General features: G+C 25.1%; 1 protein-coding gene across 1 annotated transcript in view; it reads left to right on the plus strand.

Moving 5' to 3' along the window:
• Positions 1–20,886, plus strand: part of LOC129613613 (DC-STAMP domain-containing protein 2) — a 43,375-nt gene extending 22,489 nt beyond the window's left edge. Inside the window, exon 16 of the mRNA XM_055527744.1 lies at positions 20,824–20,886. Within this exon, the coding sequence (XP_055383719.1) occupies positions 20,824–20,886 (63 nt within the window). The remainder of the gene's footprint in view (positions 1–20,823) is intronic.
• The last annotated feature ends 515 nt before the right edge of the window (positions 20,887–21,401 follow it).

Raw genomic sequence — 21,401 nt, forward strand, 5'->3', positions numbered from 1 at the left:
AAATCGTAGACTTTGTACAGCTATGAAGAACTATAAGTTGTGAAGAATTATTTACGCTCGTACGAAATTATGTAAACTACGAATAAAATAAATATTACTATGTACTAGAATGTTATTAAGATTTTCTACCATTACATTATAAAATTGGAATAGAATATGTTCATTGGAGCATGGAGTATTGTTAAAAAATATTTTTGAACATATTTAATTAGTGAGACCCGGAATTTGGTTTAAAGACCTCAAATTCAAATGTGCATCAGGTTTTAAGCTTTATAAAATAACTTTCTAGTTTTGAATAGTAAAACAGATTCTAATTTAGGGTTTTTTTCGGAAAGACATCAGTGAATATATCAGAATAATTCTGGAATATACATGTTAAATTAGGATGTCAAAAGACTTGTAGAAAAACTCTATTGCACCATGGTAAGCCTTTATTAGAATAGCACCTTTGGAATTCAAAAATTTTTTATATTTTCAGGTGTAAAATCTGGAAATATTATGGTGAGATTATTTTTTATTTACTATGTTATAGTTTTTTTGTATTCAAAAGTTATTTTCTTAATATTTTTTAAACCAATATTCTACACTTGCAAAAAAAATCGGTGTGAATTAAAACAATCCATAACATTCTTTATATAAAGGAATTTCAGGAAATACTGCAAAATTATACGAAAAAATAATGCTTATTTCCTGTTGAAAGATTCAATCAACCAAAAAAATTTCTTTAATTTTACAGTTCATATACTTAGTTTTTATGTTTCAGATTATCTAAGACCTTTTTGCTTTTTGAATTCAACAAATTTTTCATTCATATTTCATTCTTCTACAAAAAAAAAAAAAATTGAAATTTACTTCTTTTCTTTTGTATACAAATTTTTGGAACATTCATAACAGAAAATTTTAAGAAAAAGGGCTGCAAGTGAATTTATATGGAAAAAAAACTGTAACGTAAAATTTGTAATAATATTAGGGTTCCACGAATTTATTTTGAAAGTTTCTGTATAAAACTGTAAGTAGGGTATATGGGGTAGGCATCAAAGTTAAAAGCACCGAAATGAAAATTTATATATACATACATATGTGTGTAAGGATAATGGTAAAATTTATATGAAAAATCCAATTTTTATTTTCATTTACTTCCTTTTTTTTTGTTGCTGCTACTGTTGCCTGAAAAAAAAAACATAATTTAAGCCCCATTAATCATATTTTTGTTATTTTGTTACAAATATGTAAGTACAATGATTTTAATTCAGTTATATTAAAATTTCACAGTGAAAAATTTCCATAGGTTTTACCTTTTTTTTTTCCTTTTTTCTCCAAAAAAGGAATGTCATAACAATAAGAATACAAAAAGGAAGAAAGCTGAAAAGGAAAAAAGGAAATGGGGGAAAAAAAAATTGGAATTTCATCACCTTTTGGTTTTTTCTTGTGTTCTTTTAGAAATTCGAAAGAAATGTTGTACTTAAATTTAAAAATATAATAAATATCCAAATTTAATATACCGTAACCGGAATCACAATTGAAAATTACTCCATATTCTAAAAAAAAGGGATTCTTTTAAAAAGTTTATTGTGATTTTAACTGTTTAATATAGTGTAAAAGTAATTTATGTGGTAATGAATTACTTTATTGAGGTAGAGCGGAAATTTTCAGTACAATAAGAGTTTTCCAATTATTCGATTCTTAAAGTTAAAATTACAAAGTTTTTATAATTTTACATTTAATTTGTGTATGTTTTGACTTTTAAAGCGGCTTAGTTCTAGTTTAAAGAACTGAATTTTATCTGAACATTGATCTGATTATATCCACTATCAATTTTGCCCGAAAACTTTTCAATATTAAAATACGAGAACATGATTTCATATTACGCCAATTTTATAATAATGAAATCACATTATTACTAACTTTAACTTAATTTGAACTGACTAAGTGCCACAAGTACTAAGTAGGATCTAAGCATTACGTTTGTACATACTACTACTACATTTTTGCAAGTTTCTAAACGATACCTTCTGCTGATTGCGAGCATAAATATTTTAAAATAACAACTCAGTTAAATACCTTATAAAATTTTTCAATTTCTTTAAAAAATTGGAATTTTCTACAATAAATTTTTGATTCTACACACCTTATACACCAATATAAATAATAAAATCGAATATTTGATAAAATCTTATACAAGAAAGAAATATTTGCAATATCTTATAACAAATCCAAACGACGGAGACAAAATTTTTTTTTAAAGGAAATCAGGAATTTCTCAATTTTTGCGACATTCGATAACAAGATAAAAAGATTATTTTATAAAAAAAAAAAAGTGAATCAGTGAAAAATTGGAAAAATTATAGTTATGATTATTGTCATCTACTAAATTTTTTTTGGTTTTGCTGTGTGAATTCCATTTTTACACCTGTAGGAATGTGTTCACCTATCTAGAATATTTATGCTTTTAAGATAATAATAATGTGTAAATAAAAAATGTTGGGAATGGCATATCGAAAAAAGAAAACCAAATATTTTTTTTTATGTTTCCTGTAACTGAAATTAACCTACCCGAAAAATTGTCAAAATTTAATTCTCTTCTATTGTAGTTCACAGTGTATTGTCACATTTCTTACAGCCACAGTTCTAACATTACTAATTTTTTTTATTATAAGAATACATTTAAGAAATTTTGAATTAAAGATGAAAAATGAAACAGAATTTATGTAGCGTGTCAAATTAATTTGTTAACATGAAAAACGCGCTTCAGTATCCAACGAAATATGAAGGTTATAGGAGATACATGATGTCCTATAGATTATTTAAACCTGTAAATCAACGAAATTTATTATGAAAATTTGAAATTGCTAATTATTCTTTTGTAATTACTTTTAGAATTTTTAATTAAACCCCAAACATAGAATGATACCAAATATTACAATGATAAGTGCTTGCGTTTGGACACTTGGTATAAATTGAATTCTTCAAAATAATATTGACATTTGATTTTAGGACAGTAAAAGCAAAATGTGAAACATAATTCCTTTAATTTATCATTTTTCCACCATTTGATTAATTTAGTGAATTGGGAATTAAAATTGTCCTAAATCAACTATATATTGATAAAATAAGAATGAAACTCTTGAACATATTCAAAATAACATATAAGAATAGTAAACAAAGCAGGCCCCAGCAAATCATCACATCAAAAGATATTGCTTAATTTTGAAACAGAACTTTGTCCTCTAAATATAGTAAAAAATTTTGTTCTTTTTACAGAATACATAAACATTTTTAATATTGTCCCACTTGATATCAATTTTTTAAGATTTTGTGTTACTTCTTACATAAAAAAAAAAAATAGGTTGAATAATCCTTGCCTCAGGTAATAGAATTGCTGAATTGAATTGACAACATTTTCCTCCTTTTTGGTTTTTTATCACTATACAATTTAATTTGATATTCGCATTTGGATTTATTACAAAAAAAAAAGTTCTTATAAACACAAAAGCCTCAACATTGAAAAGTGTAAGAAGGGAAAATGCTTATTTAATTTTTTTTTTGTATTTTTGTTTTTTCAATAAAAATTTTCTATTTCCTATTTTTTGTAGACTTTTCTTTTCTAGGAAAAACCATTTTTAGAAATTTCTTTTTGACAACAAAAAAAAAATGTAATAAAAATTTAAATTTCATTTCGTTTTTTTTGTAAGGTTTGGAAATTAAACCAATTTTCTTTCTATTTCTCATCTATTGAAGAAAAAATTAAATATTTTTTTCTGCTTTGATGCCATACCAACAATTTTATTCATTTTGATAAAAATTTAAGTAATAAGCAAAACATTGTTAACTCGTTAGATACCAAAACGTAATATGTATGTAAGTATATGTGGTAATTTATATGGGAAAAATGCTTAAATAAAAAAATCTTCCACGAAGTTTTACAGATTAAGTCGTAAACAACGGAAATCAATTTCAATGTCATTGAATTCGCCCAAATAATATAAAATTCTATACAAAATTCTATACAAAGTTAACTGGTTTTTTAATCAGTTTACATTTAAGTCCTAAATATACTAAATAGTGGTTCTTGTAAAGCATAAAATTGCAATAAGCAAGCCTGATTTTTTTTGTTATTATGTCCCGCACAACCACTTAATCATTTAAATTATTTAATTCAAATCCTAATTGTTTAATTTTAAATTATCAACGTATTGAAATCTTTAATATCATACATACCCTACGTCTATGCCGTAAATTCATTTGTAGTACATATTACTATATTGGATGGCGTACAGTGAGAAAGAGGAGAGAATCTATAAATTCAACTGTTAGTCATGGTATTTGAAGTTAAGAAGCAATAAAAATAGTTGAATACCTACAATGAAAATAGAACAGTGGAACTGTAAACGTACCAGATGTTTATCAAAGTAAATTGGCTAAGTAGACGTAATTAGATGTAGATTTCGAAATTATATCTAGATTAATATTTTTCGAATTAAATCTAGATCAATATTTTAATTTCAAATTACTCATACTTGATGATTTTTTATTTAAAAAAAATAAATTAATTTATGGTTTAAATTAGCTTAGACCTCAGGCTGTAAGATTGGACTGGACTATTTTTGTTATTTTTCGTCAAAATATAAGACAAAAAAACTTAAATGAGCTCGTCTTTTTCTAATATATTTTACAACAATTAAAATCAAATGAATTTTTAAAGATTATTCTTTGATTTCTATTTAACTTTTTAAATTTGTGCAATATTTTTTTAAGTAATAAATTTTAAACCCCAATAGAGTTGGAATATATACAGGCAAAATGAATTTATGGTCTGGTCACACCAAAGACCAAAATAAAAACAAAAATTATTTTCCCTTTTCTAAGAACCTAAAATTTATACAATGGAAAACTTTTTGACTTAAAGTACCAACAGTACTTATACGTCGTCAATATATTAAAAATTATTCTGTCTCGGAATTCTAATCTTCAAATTAAATTTAACAACAAAAGAAATGTTAACCAACAAAAAAAACAAAAAGAATAAATTTACAATAAAATGTCCAACCAACAACAAATTCCTTAAACAAGTCTTTTAAATCCAAAAAAGTTTCTTTTCTTAATTCTACCATGTAGATCAAAATTTAAATCATATTATTATTATTATTTTTCTTTATAGCTTTAAGTTATTTTAATAAGGATGTTTCTTATTGCAAAAATTCTTAGTATCTTTTACAATGTACACAACAATGTACACATTACAAATCGTTTACCATATAGAGAGAACAAAACAAAGTTTTCTATATGAAAATTTTTCTACATTTTATTATTGTTTACAGAATATCAAAAATTATGTAAGTCCTTCCGTTGCTATGACCTACAGGATAATACATTATATTAAAAAATATAAAAGAATATATGTATAACAATAAAAAGACTCAAAGTAATATTTTTTAAGTTAAAAGTAAATATGGAAGACCAAAAATATTTCTGAAAAATTATGCATATATATATGTATTATGTATGTAATTGTTAAATATAATGTACTTAAAAATACACAGTAATAAAGCGGCACACAAAATAACTACTCATAATGTTAAAAGTAGATCATTCAACTGTAAGATATACACGTGCAAATGTAACATACATGTACATATTAATAACATTACACCGCCTTAGACAACAGGATTAAAAAGTGTAAAGCTAAGAGCACGAATAAGGAAGCATTCCAATATACATATTTCGCGCTACGGCGATTATGGCCGTTTTCCAGGATATCTAATGCGTGCAACAGACGTAAGTCTTGAATTTCAACACGAAACTTTTAATAATTTTTAAAATGTAAATTGGGAAAATTGCTCAATTACAGATGATTGTCATTTATAAAATCAAACGAATGATGTGACTGACATGTTCGGCCAATCTTTTCCATTTTGGGAAACGGCCTGTACTGCACGATTTCCTAAGTTTAATCAAAAATAACATCGTAGATTTTGCCATACCTTTTGGAAAAATAACACCAAACAGCTCAAAATTTTTAAAAAATGAGAATGAACTAAAAACAAATTATTGTTCTTTTTCTATTTTCATTTTTTTATAAAAAGCGAGAAACACAAAATGTCACGTGCAGCAAAGCGTACTTCCACCCATCTTTTCACAGAAAACATTTTAAATTTTTAAAAACAGTTTTCATTTGATATTAAAATCCTTGTTTTCCTTTTGTTCCTTTTTTTGATTTAAATCTCATAATACAATGTAAACAATAGCAGAAGAGAAATTCTTTTTTAATGCATAACAATAAAAAAAATGACAAACTAAAAGTTTTATATGAAAAAAATTGCATAAAAAATTTTTATAACCATGTGTGATAACCGAAAGAATCACAAAGTCATATAGAAAAGTTATATGTGATTCTACACCATTTAATTTATATTGTAGGCAAAATAAAAAATTTAATTTTTGAAAGACCTACTTTAACACTAAAAAAACATTGTTTAGCTTTAAAGTCAACTTTGAGTATTGAAAAAGAGGAAAAGAGAAAATAATTTCTAGGTTAAATTTTTACGGATTGTTTTAATTTAAATTTTAGAATTTTTATATTCTAGAATTATTTTCACTCATATGACATATAAATGCAAATATAGATACGTACATACTTTAGTTCTGAATTGTTTGTTTAAGTTTATGAATCCTTTATATTCAATTGTATCACAACATAATTTTTTTCCAACATGAATTCATCCAAATGTTTCATGCTCGTATCCGTGGCTCACTCACCATTCACATGTAGAGAAATCACAACCTAAAAAATAGAAAAATTATTAATATTTGGCGCAAACAATTAAAATTTTAATTCAATCCAACAAGTATAATGTACTGTTACTAACAGAAGTAAAGTATTTCACACACTTTGACATAGTATTTAAATTACTTTCAAAGTACATACTATGGTAGCAGAAATGCAGTAAAAATACAGTAAAAATATCTAAAATTTTAATTAAATTTTTTAAAACTGTTGGTAGTAATAGAACTGAGTAAGCTTCTGCGAAATTCCTGGATTGTAGGCCGAATATTTTCTGAAACGGGATGGATGTGTTGCTGAAATATTAGATTCGCCTAAATGAATTATTCAATTTCATAAGTATTATGACCTTAACAATGTATTTTTCTTGAGAAATTTCAATACTGCAGATACTGCAACGCTGTCTCGATTTCATATTTGCGAAATAAGCTAGACCAGGACGAATGAGCTGTTGTCTTCTTACTGGGACAAGCAAATAAAAATTTCGGTTGTATAATCAAGGACGAACTAAAATTGTTTATGCAATTCACATGCTCCAGGATATATGCGATTATGAATTTCAGTTATACTAAATCATGAAAACTGCCATGTTGTAAAGATTACAAATCAATACAATCCAAAAATTCAAGAATTAAAAGTAAAATAGTCTCGATTTGCATCGCACCTCTTGTATCACAGCTTCGACTATAGTGAAAATTTTTGATGAAAACTTCTTCATAGATCATATAACTGGAAATACATTAAGATCTTTAAGTTCGCTAATAGTGTTGTATATTGTTACAAAACTTTAACGAAAACACAATGTGAAGGCCAATCGGTAGTAATAGAAAAATGTCCTCTTCAACTATTTTCCATTTGTACAAAATTTATATAGCTAATGTATTATGTACAAAATAAATGCTTAAATTTTTTTTTATTTCTATTATTGTTATCCTTTTAAATTCCAAAGGAAAGTGCCTACAAAGAAAAAAAAAAATTATATGTAAGTTTATTGTAATAAAATTCTATATTAATAAAAAAAATTAGGGGAAGGTTATACTCCGCTATAGGCGTGAGTACGATTATTATTTTCATTTTGAAGGCTATAAAATGAACCGTTTAGGAAATTTATTTTATTCCTATACTATTTTTTTTTTAAGATGAATTTACATTATTGTTTCTCAGTAAAAAATGATGAAGGACATGAAAAATGTAGAACAAGTTACAATATTTTTGATCTTCTTTTTCGCTTTATTTCAAATCCGATTATAATATCAGAGATATTTTTTCATTAGAATATGCAAGGGAACAAGAATAAAAAAAAACAAAAAATCGTCCCTAGAATTTTCTTTCTTTGCTGATAATGAGATAAAATGAAGGATCCTTTAATTTAATTTATATGTAAAAAAAAATTCAATTATACGTCAAAGCATAAATGAAGAAATTTTTTTTTTAAAAGCCCTTTTTAGTGTCGGAATATTATGATTTTTTGACACGTATTTTGATTCTTAAATTCTTTGGTATGTAGGGGCAATTATTATTAAAAAAAAAATATTTAAGATATGGTGTCAGCTTGAATAATTTTAAGGGTAGTACGAGAGGAAAAGTTGTTTTCTTTTTATGCGTAATGTTTTTTTTATTTTTTCTGCAAAAGGACATTATTAAATAAAAATTTGACCCAATTAAAAATGAAAATTATGTAAAATGAAAAATTTTTAATAGGAAAATTAAAATTTTTTAACTTGCAAATATTCAATTTAAGTTTGTTTTTCTTTAGAGCGGTCAAATTAAAAGATTTTATAGCAATAATTTGTTTTTTAAATTTCACACATTTTATGATTTATTTTCGTTCCACATATTTCATCATTATTCATGAGTGAGGTTGTATTTGCGAGTTTAGTTTAAGTTACAAAATTTGTGTAGGAAAATATGAGAGCTCGCAACACAGTTTCCCCTGGTGCTGCAAAAAGTTTTTCCTTTAAAGGGAAAATTAAGCCTACCTCAAGGCCCTCGCTATTAATACTGCTTCGTAAAAGTTACTCAAGAAAGCCGTCACCTAGAAAAACAGCGATACATCGTTTTCTAAATAATTAATCTATAAAATTAAAAGTAAATTAATTCAAATCCTACGTGCAGTGGATTGAAATTTAGAAATTGTTATTTATTTTAATTATTATTATATTCACTCCTATATAAATTTTCTATCTATATTAGAGTCAAATAATTAAAATGTAAATAAAAAAATTTATAAATTATCTTGTGTGAATTTTTGCATTACAAGTCACATATCTTAATTTTATTTCATAATCCTCGTAACAATTTGTTGAATATTTTCTTTAAAACGTGCAATAAAAAAGAATTTTATTTTCAACGTTATTATGAAAATTTCTATATATTATAACAAAATTATACATAGCAGCATTATCATGTAACATTTAAGAAGGTGAATGAATGAATCCCTTACGGGCAATTTCAACAAAAATATTTTCTTAGTTTTATTAATCTTTCACAAAATTAAATACATAGAGTCACAGGTACACAAATATTTGTTTGTATGTTAAAAAAAAACATAAAGAGTAGATCATAAAATCATAATAATTTAAAATAGAAAGTAAATATTATAATTTAAGTTTCCAAGAAATTAAATTTGAAAATTGTTTAATTTGTAAATGAATGCAAACATTATGTTGTAGGGTAAAATCTTGTATATATCAAAAAAGTATTTTAATGAAAATTTTAAGAGGAGAATCAAGGAAGGAGGGAAATAAATAAAAAAATAGCTAGTATGAATTGCCAATGGGAATAGATAAAGGTAATAAACATAAAAGTAATTTATATGACATTTGTAGAGTTACAAAAAGCATATGAATGAAGTTATATAAATGCAAAAGATTTAATTCATGCATTGGAACATGTTGTGTTATGAATAAATATGACATTCATACAAAACGCAACATAATACATGTTGTATTGTGTACGAATAACTTTACTAGCTTTTATGAAAACAATTTAAGTTGAAATTGAAAACGATTGCAAAGAGAACAAGAGCTGTTCATCTATTTCCCAGTAAAAGATGAAATTTGTCTTTGTTTCCCACGTATTCAGTATTCTCCTAACACATTCATGTTTCCCATACTTAGCCCTATGAAAAGGTAAAGAAAAGAAATATCATACTAGCAAGAGATCAAGTTCGAATTCATAAATTGGGAAATAAACTTAAAGTCCAGCTCATCACATCATTTTCTTAATATAATTAACATATTTTTAAGGTTAATTCAATTAATTTAAGTATGACATTAATAACATTTTATTTAAGCAATAACAGAAGGACAAAATGAAGGTTATTCAAATTGAAACAAGGCACCCTAACTAACAAAATATAAATATATTTTCCATTCCGTAATTTATCTGATTTTCACCTTAAATGATGCACTGAAATCAAAAATTTAAACACCATATTTACGAGTACCATAGATCAGAAAATTATACTCAAAAGCAATTATTTATAAATGACCGTAAATTGAGAAATCCTTTTCAGAAAATTTTACTTTAAATCATTTAATCTCCTCACACATCAATAATAATTAGGCATTTAATTTTTAAATTATGATAAAACTAAATAATGTTAACACTGAAATGAGTAAATTTTCACGAATGTAATTGCTATTAAACCTCAATATGGGCTGTTCTTTTTATGAATCCAAAATCTTCCATCATATAGTATGTTATATGATGTAGATGAATTTATTTTTTTCCTTTAATATTTTCAATGTGTATGTATGCACTTATTCTTGAATACAAAACCTAAATACTGAATTATGCATTCAAGTCCTTTATGTACACTACTTGCCTATTTATCTCTAAGTAGGTTATAATGAAAAAAAACAAGCAAACATACAAAATTATTCGTTTTTTCTTACGATAAAAGAGGAAAAAACGAAAGAGACCACCACATAAAAGTGAACTTTTTGTAGGGAAAGGTTAACAAGTTTATACAACCTACATACAAGCATAAATACTTTTAAGATAAAAACTTACAAGTGGAAAAGTTAATATTCAAAACTTAGCATTTCACTTATTTACAAAAAAAAAATAGTCTGTAATAAAACGATTATTTTTGAAAGAACAGGGCATCAAAAGTACTCCAACTAGCAATTTATAGTTTTTTTTTTAACTCTCTTCTGTAAATATTTGAATTTAGTATAAAAACAAAATTATAGATGACATGTTTGAAATAGAAAATTGTCCTAGTAGTAGAGGACTATAAATAGTAAGGCATTAAAGCTCTGACATTGTTAATAACAAAGAAAAACAATTTTCTTTTCTTTTCATCTTTTGTATTTTATTTAATGTAAGGATGAAAAAAGTGTAACATTAAATTATGGTTACATTTTCTTTTGTAGTTTAAATTTAATATTAAAGTTATTTAAAAGAGGATGGTAAAATATGGTTAATGTTTAATGAATAGTTATGTGCAGTTTTGTGCCATAGAAGTTTTGAGTTTTTTTTTACATTACTATCTTCACAATAGGATAAGATAAGATTCAGACCTATGATCATTTTAATATTGAAGCCAATGTGCAAAACATTTGCAAGTACGCATAATATGACAACTTGTCGACTCTCCATTTCAAACATTTACCGATACGAACTTATCATTAGATGATGTTAATCAACTTCTTCATTTTGTAACACCTTTAATTGCGTCTATTTAAATTATCATAGTATTTAAACAATTTCATATGAGCTTTAGACTACTTTTTATACTTTAAAAATGAATTATTTTCTATCTTCTTAAGCCTTTTTCCATTAAGAATAGTTTTACTACCCTGTATGAATACATACAATGTGTATTTCGACAGCGGCAGCAGTATTTTTACGAAAAGCGACAAATTTCAATACTTTTCTCTCGTTAAAGAGAAGAAATACTCCCTTTAAAATAAATTTGTTGAAGACAGTATGGAACAACATGCAAAAGTTGAAATACGAGGAATAATGATATACACTCATATTAATTTTTCAAAAGTTCATTGACAGAAACAAAATGCTAAAAACAAACCGTGTAATCAGACAAAAACCTTGCGAAAATAAAATATTATAGCAAAATTTTCATTATAATTGCGATATTAAAAAAAAGTAAACGAATGCAATTTTTACGCAAAAAGGAACCATGAAATTGCAACTAATCCATTAAAATAAAGAATCCTAACAAGACTACTGAATTTTTTCAAAATTCAAGAGAATTAAGAAAAATGAGAAGTCTGTAATAGGCAAAGGTTTAATTAATAAAATTATAATTACGATTTCTTATTACAGCATTTTTACTACAATAATTTATTATTCACAATTTTCCCTCCGACTAATTAAATTTGAATCTAGTTAATTAATTAGACTGTGTGCACGAAAATGCTACAAAGTTGTAATTTTCTTTATTTTCTTGTTTTTGTTTTTTAAATTTCAATTACACTTTACAGTCCTCTTTCTCCTCAAAAGATTGTAAATTACTGTAATAAGATTCTCAACACATTTATAATTAATTCACTGCATTTTTTTTCTCTACAATATTAAAATTTAAGAAAAAAATAATCTAAATTCCAGAGAGTACCTACAGATAAGATGGGGTAAATCAAATATTTTTATTACTTTAATATTATTAAAGTCACTTAAAACCCAAGTGTTTTTCAAAAAAATAAAGAATCACTTGAGAATATTTTTTTTCTGTTTTTAGCGTTTATATTCCCTTTAATAGATTAAAATAGAAAAAAAAGTGATTTTACTCCTTAGATTTTAATTCTATAATAACTTTGAGAGAGTCATAAAAATTAAATTTTCTGTTTGGTTTTAATTTTCGTTTGCATTTGCTACAAAATAAAATTTTGATGCGTTTAATGTCTTAAATTTTACGGTTTTGTAAAGGAATCCACTCTTAATTGGAGATTAAATTACTTGTGTATAAATGAGAATTGTGCACTAATGATATCAAAGAGCACGTTTTTAATCTGTGATATTGTAATGTCTTAATTTTTATAGTAAAAATCTATCCAAGTATATATAAAAATTTTTTGAATAGAAACTGCTGATGTATATGAGTTTTAAAGTAATGTTGGATATTGAAAATACACATGTTATTTTTGCAGTATGGAGAAGATATAAGGACACTCTTCTATACTTATTTCGAGAAAATGTGTGACTGCATGTGGTAACTGTAATGCCAGTGAATATTGTGAAAATAATACTGAAATACGATAGAAAAACACTATAAATTATTAGAATCACACGGTAAATAATTTGAACAAAGATCCCTCAGCGGTTGAAGTATTACACATCAGAATATAAAAAAGGTTAGATTACAAGTCCTACTTTAATATTTTATAAAAAAATTCATCAACTCACCTAAGCAACAGAATCCCGCCATTATTAATAGCACAGTCCAATTTTAAAATTCCAAAAGTTCATACCAAACCACTGTAGGTACTACCATGTTTGATTCAAACAAGCAATCACTTCATGTTTCTTTAAAGTAAATTCTCCTTTTACAGTGTAAATTTAAATTTATATTTAAGTTTAATTCAAGTAAACAAAGTTGCTTTGGTTTGCTATCCTAAAGTTTCGCTGATTCAGTGTCAATGTGAATGAAATATCCTTTAAATCCCCTAAAAATAAATGATTCAATTAAAATATTTAACACTATTTTTGTATTGCGTTAGTAGAGAACTAGAATAGCTAGTCTAGCACCATTATTGAATGTGATATTCATCACCAAATCAAAAAGCAAGTACAATTATACATTTACAATTAAAAAATACTGTATTGTTGCAAGTACATACATTTATTGTCATAAAATGTCATAAAATTTTGTTTGTATTAGAAATTTAATGGAATGGAATTTAAAAGGAGAATATCAAATATGAGAAAACCCAATGATAACAATAAAATGGTAAAGAATTTGGGGTTGAAAGGTTGATTTAATGAGTTGTCAATGAATGTAAACATTCTTTCATTTTGAATTTAAAATTTGTTTGTGTTCAGAATTAATTTCTAAAATTACAAAAAAAAATAAGAAACCTTTTAGTAGTATTTTACATACTATTTTAATAATAATTATGTTAATTTTTAGTACGAATACATGAGAAAAATAGTAAATAAAGAAATCATTGAATGTGCATAATTTATTTTCGGCACACAGGAATTTTATATACTTTGAAATTGTTGAAAGTTAAAGCAGAAGATAATGCACAATAGTAAATAAGCCATGAACTAAGTGAAGTTCAAAGGAAGTCATTAAATTAAAAATAAAAAAAAACCTGAATAATTCGTTTTAAGAATTAACATTCCCATTGATAAAATAAAGCAAGTTATTATTGCATTATTGAACTTGGTTTTAAATTCAGATTATAGAAAAGATTATAATTATACACATTTAATATTATTTATTTAGATTATTACGTATAATTATTCAAATATTTCGAAAAGTTGTGTCTTGCAAAAATTTTAACTGACCTTTTTAATTTAAGAAGGCAAGGTGATTTGAAATTGATTTAAACTGGTACAGAATATACTATAGGTGGCCAGTAAAACATTACAAAAACGTCCCTAAGACAAAATCCTTGTTTGAAAATTCACATTGCCCTATATTAGCATTTCTCAAATATATTCCAATAAATTTCAATATCAGGGCGATTGATTGGTATATTGATTTACTGCTGCTCATCTGACATGCATTTACCATGAAGTACTTTGATTTTTTTATTTCAGTCCAGGGTTTTAATCCAGCCCGTAGTCTTTTACAGTTTACACATGCCTCACCTAAAAGTAGATTTTTTTTAAATATTTCTTTAAAATAAAATTAATTTTATCAAATAAAATTAAAATATTTAAAATCTCAATTAGCTACTAAAATAAATGTTAGTTAGTTCTTTCCCTTTGTATTTTTTTCCAGTAAATGTTCTCAATTATTATGCAATCACATTCTATTTGATTATATTACGAACCGGAAATCGATGATTTAATTTTTGTCACCTACATTAAATGGACATATTCTCACACACATGATAATATGCTTAGAAAAGAAGAAGAAACGAAAGGTATACTTTTATAAGTAAATACTTCTAAAAAATCACTATCCTACTCAAACTACACAATGATTCATTTCGTATTCTCTTAGTCGAGCGTTTAAAAAATTCGAAGTCATAGGTCAGTACTATTTCAAATGAGTGATTTTTTTTTAAATATTTTAAATTTTTTTATTTATTTATTGCATAAAATAATATGATTCAGTCCCGGAATTGTTATTGAGAAAGAGTTGAAATTATTTTATGAATACTTTTTGTTGTTTCAATTTTATTTTATAGCAATACACTTAATATTATAAAAAACAGAAAAATTGAGAGGAAATAAGTAAATTGAACGAGTGAATGAATCTTTATTGAGGGCATTTTAATGAATTTTACAAATAAAAAGGTCAGAAGTGTAGTAACTCTTATTTTTATATTTGTTATAAATGGGAATTTAAAAAAAAAAAAAACAAAAAGTTTATTGAACGTGTTTGAATCACCGCAATTTAAGTAAAAAAATTAAAATTAATTAAAAATTAAAATGAAACCAAAAAAATCTGTAGTGGGATATGGACAACACATCATGAATGTGGTTGATTATTTTTCTGAGCAAAAATATAAATACAGTCCATAGTAAAGATCATGTTCCAGAGACCTGAAAAATCTCAAAATTTGATCAAACCAATTTGATCTCATCCTCAGATTAATTTCAGATATAAACTTTCGTAGAAATCGGTATAGCCAAACTTGAGATACTGATCCGTACAAACAGACTAATAGGCAGACAGACAAACAGACAGATAAACTGACAGATAGACCACACATCTCTCTAAAAATAGCTTATTTAAGCTTCCTTACTATGAAGAAGAAATAAGGAAAATCGGTACTATCACGTAACTCCCCTTTATTGTATGAATAGCGGTTGGTAAAAAGTAGGAATTGTGATTTATTAAACTCATCATAAATTTTATTTATAAATATGTTGTTTAATTGCTTGTGCAAATATTTTAATTTATGAATGTTGTAAATAAAAAGGAGTTAAATATTTTAGTTTTTAATTGGTTTCTGGAAATTTTAATTCAACTTAAATATAATTGCCAATTAGTTAGTAATTAAGATTCATCTTACTTAAAGAAATTATTTTTATTTAGAAAAATGTAAACAAAAGGTGTGATGTTTAAAAAATCTTGTTTTGCGCCAAAATTTATTCATAACTCTTTTTAATCTTATCTCTTTATCATTTGTAAAATATCATGGTAGAAAATTTTGCATAAATTAAAATTATCACGTTTAGAAAAATGTATTTCCTTCCTAGGATGAGTAATTCAACAACAATCTACTGAACTAGCTTAAAGTAATTTAAATTGAAAAATGTTCTCATTTAGTTCCATGCTGTTTAGCCTTTTCAACCGACCGGATCATATTAGTAGACAAACCATTTGAATAAACTAAATGGATCTGAACAAAATTTTTAAATAGGAATTTGTGTGTACCTGTAAACTATCCAATAAGAATGTATTAAAATCATGTGAGAATAAGTATGTAAACTTAAATTACGTGTTTCAAATTAATCTTCAGTAACTTCAACAAATAATTCTATTTAAGCATCTCTAAAATAACTTTTTCTGTAAATTTTAGCCTAAAACTTTTTTCAATTTCATATAAAATTCGATTCATGTTCATGTAAATGATATTATAAAATAAAAACAAAATGCTGCAATACAATTAAGTAAAACAAAAAAAAAAACATTTATGATCCAGCATGAATAAGAAATCAAACCAGATTTAACATTAAGACAGGATAAACACCAGACTAGCAATAATATTTTTTACTTTTTCTTATAATTTAACTTAGCGTTTTTTGAATATTAATAATTCTGGTTTTTAATGCAATTTACATAATCAATCAATAAAAGAAATTGATGTTTATCGTTCGGACATCAGGGTATTTTAGTTATCATCGAATTGAATCGTCTTGTCTCTTGATCATCACCACTTTAAATAATAATGATTCGTAGCTTCTATAAATAAAATTAAGATTTAATTACATATTACTTTGTAGAATGAAATTTCATTGAGTTAAATTATATTGAATAATTTTAATGTGATTATTTTTAAATTTGAATAATTCATAGAATTTATTGATAAGAATTCTTTCCATAATTATTCGAAAATAAATAAACCGATTTTTATATTTTATTTCTTGAAGATTTATTAAATTTATTTTGCATAATTTCAAAATCAATTCTAAGCTCTGGTATCGCTTTTTCTTGCGAATATAAGTTAAATAGCTTTATAACTTTCCAAATTTCTTCCAAATTGTTTTCTTCTGTTTTTTGATAGAGAAAATTAATATTAAATTTATGAATTTCAAAGTTTTGGAGCATAATTTTCTTATATATGCTAATATTTAAAAAAAAATTATGAGAATTTTTGAAAATTTTTGATTAATAAATCAAAATGGCAAAAATATTTAATGAATAAATTAATTATAAAGAGGGTCTCACCTTTAAATGATTGTAAATTCTGCTCAGATATTGAATATATTATTGGATTGAACTGATATAAAGGTTATTAAAGGTTATTAGCTAAAATATTATTGTAAGTGGATTAGGTTAACAACATCATTTTTTAGTAATGTTTAAATTTTGTGAATTTTGTCTGATCAGCTATCGGAATCGTATTAACAAATTTGACATTTTGAGAAATATCACTATCTATAAATTTTAAATTATTCTGATAATGATGGCTATTGTACTATTCTTATCATCCTAAAATTAACATAATTTATTCGTATTTGGTAAGAATTTATCATTTTAAAATTTGAATTCTTAAAATGATAAAATTAGTTTGATGAAATACTTTAAATATGTGAAAAGAATTGTGTGCTTATACAGCGATCACAACAGGGAGAAAGTATTGACACTCGACTATTATAGCTCTCAAAACTTAAAAAAACTATTAAACTATAAAAACTATTAAACTATTTTACTTGAGTGTCAATTTTCTGAAAAAGTAAAATCCTATTGTTACAATCTTAATCTTTAAAAGCTTAAAAGCATATTTCCGAAATATTGATTCTGATTATTGCAAAAGATCTGCATATATACCTGAAAGGTTTTTAATATTCAAAATCTGTTCAGTAAATATTTCTAATTAACGTACTTTTAAAGAAACATAAAGGGCATATTAAATAACATCATTAAAAGAGTAAATCGGATTTTTTGAATCTCTAAATAAAGATAATATTATCGCTTTAGTACAAGAGACCTCCCAAAGAAAAAGCCATATTTCAGTTTAATACCCTATTTCAAAAGCCCTTTCATAATTACTTTTGATAATCATACAGACATTATTATATACTTGCATCTACATAGTACATATTATGTATTATGCGTGTACAATACATAAAATAAAATTTCACTACATAATTTACTAAATAATAGTAAAATAAAATAATTTTTTCTTTTCCTACATCAAAATAAATGAATATTTTCGCACATTTCTATTTAAATTTGATTTCAAATTCATTGTTAAAATTCCAATTGATAATAACTATAATAATAACAAATTCTTGACACGTTACACCAGTTCCATATAATTGCATTTTATAACATTTTGTGTAAATGCACGCTCATTTTATATCTTGATAAATTCATTTACCTATCATATGACTATGTGGTGCGCTACTGCTGCTGCTACCCAATTACAATATTTTCTAATTTATTAACTTATTGAAACAGTACCATTAAAATTTATTATTTTATAATGAAAGCAGTAAAATTTTTCTTACTTGCAAATTAAATTTACTATCAAAACAACAAAATGTATATAATGAAAAAATGCATTTATTTATTCAATTTTTGCTTTTATCACCAGAAAAATTCCATTGAAAATCTAAAAAATTATCTTTATATTGATAAATTGAAATTGAAAATAAAGAAAAAAATATGTTTTGTATGCAATTTATGTTACCATTTTGCAATGCACGCTGTATAAAATTGCAAAAATTAATTTCTATCGATAAAATAATTTTACGGATATTATGGAGCCTATGTGTTTTTAAACACTAATTTTGCTTTCACATTTGTTACAAATATATGAATTTTCAAATTCAAAATTATTGGTAATTTCCTGGTGCATTTTGACAATTTAGTTGTAAAAATTTTCTCAAATCAATGGAAAATCTGTGTATAAAATTGTTTCAAATAAAACCTGCAATTCTAGTAATAATTCTTAATATTTAATATAAGCAATTAATAGTTGATTTGAAGACGAAATTGTAGACCTAGATTTTGCGTAATGATGTGCTACTTAGTGAATTAATACTGAAAAATTAATTTGAAAGCTTGAAACTTGGATACGAATTCTAAAGCCGAGTGGCCTCAATACACACAAACTGCTCCCACTGCAGTTTTCATATGCTCTATGTTTCATGACACAATTCTTATTTCTTCACTTACCTCAGGGATTCTATCTTGACATCCAAAATCATTCCGGGATATTTTGCTAAATTTTAGTTTGTAAAATTTACATATACAGATTTATTTTGATTTAGCTTTATCTCCATTCAATTGTCCATTTGCTTATATCATTATTTGCTTGTTGTAATATTTGTGTAGGTTCTTCAACATTAGGTCGATCTCCTGGTATTGTAAAGATATCAATCTCTTAATTTTATCTGACAGACCTCCGTATCAAACTTGATCAAACGCCTGGGCCATGTTCAGAAATATTGTCGAACATATTTGATTTTCTTTTCACGCCTCTTTTATAATATTGGTGTTTTAGTGCAATTGATCAATTATTGCGCGCTTCGTTCAATTGAATTAAATTTTTAGTTTTAACATCATTGGTGTCAGAGATGGTGGTGATATAGCTGTATGGCTTTGCCTCATTTGAGGGTTTACCTGATTTTTTATCATAATAATTTCCGCTACTTTCATTAGTTGGTTAAAACATTAGAAATATTATTAGGTTTACTGCTGCACTTATCACTTTTTTCAAACAACTGGACAATGCATTGATACATTGCCATATCTTATGAGCATCAACTACTCGTAATTACTCCAATACGAGTAACACCTGAAAGACTCCTTTATCTTGATGATCAAAGTTTCTGATACTCCTAAAAATTAAGAACATTATTATTTTTGCTTACTACAACAAATTTAAACATTTGAAAATAAAATTTCCCGTATACTATTATATTTCATTAACGTTTAAACAAGTTAAAATGCTGACAAAGCCCCAAAGCATCATTAAAAATAATGTTTGAATATAAATTCCTAATAGTTTTTTACAAATTAGGTACGTAAATTCAATAAATTTTAATTCATATTTTTATTTTTTAGTTGCAAAGCAATTAACATTACGTTATCTTGTGGGAGTTAACGTCAAAAGATACCTGCAACACTTAGATAATTCTTTTTTTTTATTTTTTTACCTCATAAAAAGAATATTATTGCCATCATCGGGGGTGCATTATTCTTCAGTATTATTGATTCAATATAATTAATTAATGTTGCGATTCTTATCTATAAATAAAATGAAAAAATCTAATCAATTTTTTTCAAAGTTTTATGAACGTAAAATAATTATCACTTAAAACGCTACATAAATAGAATTTTATTTGAAAAAAAAAAATTGTTTTTTCCCCCTTTCTATATTAAAATTCAACTTTGTTGCTTTGCTTACTCAATGCCATCCATTACACACTCTAATGTATTCAAAATAAATAAATATACACACGATATCTAATCAGATAAAATTTCCGTGTAATTATTTGTATTTACCTTTGTTATTGCGCGAATAATATCACTTAAAGTGTAAATAAAAAAAAAGCATAATATTCGTTTTTGTCAATTCTTTATTGCATTCTCACTCAACTCTTATGATTTTTCATACATGAATCGAAAAGTTCTATCGTTCCAAAAATGATAAAAAAAATTTGCCTGCCTTTGCCGTAAATTTTTAATTCTTTAACAAAATTTAATATTATTTACAAAGTTACAAGAGCTTAAAGTGAAACAAGATGGAAATGAAACGAAAAGCAACAATGAATATTTTTAATTTTTTTTTTTTGTTGATGGTATCAAATTGAGATTTTGCTAATGCCATCACACTACACCATTGTTATGTTTTGTTGATTCAAAGATTATAACTGTATTTTGTTACACTAATACCACCATCATAAGGGTTCAGTAATTCAGTTATAATCTAATGTAAAATAAAATTTATAAAATACAGAAATGTTTACTACAATGAGATTCTATTTTTTGTAAATGTAAAAAAGTTCTCCTGCATTAACATCTCATTTGAAAGAGAGTGGAATTAAAAATTCTCTCTGTAATAATAATATTGTGTCATGCGACAAATTTCAAATAAAATTTATGGTGTATCAGTAATATTTTTTTTAAAATAGTTTGCTTAAAGTTTGTTATTCTAATAAATTATAATTAAGAAATATTATAAAATAATTTTGACTCAAGTAAGTTTTTTGTAAAATTAAAGTTGGTATATAGGCAAAAATATTTGAGAACTGGAAAAGTACGGAGTCTCGCCTGCTAAAACAAAAATCTGTATTC

This window comes from Condylostylus longicornis, unplaced genomic scaffold, assembly GCF_029603195.1.
Source record: "Condylostylus longicornis isolate FDR11 unplaced genomic scaffold, ASM2960319v2 ptg000084l, whole genome shotgun sequence".
NCBI lineage: Eukaryota > Metazoa > Arthropoda > Insecta > Diptera > Dolichopodidae > Condylostylus > Condylostylus longicornis.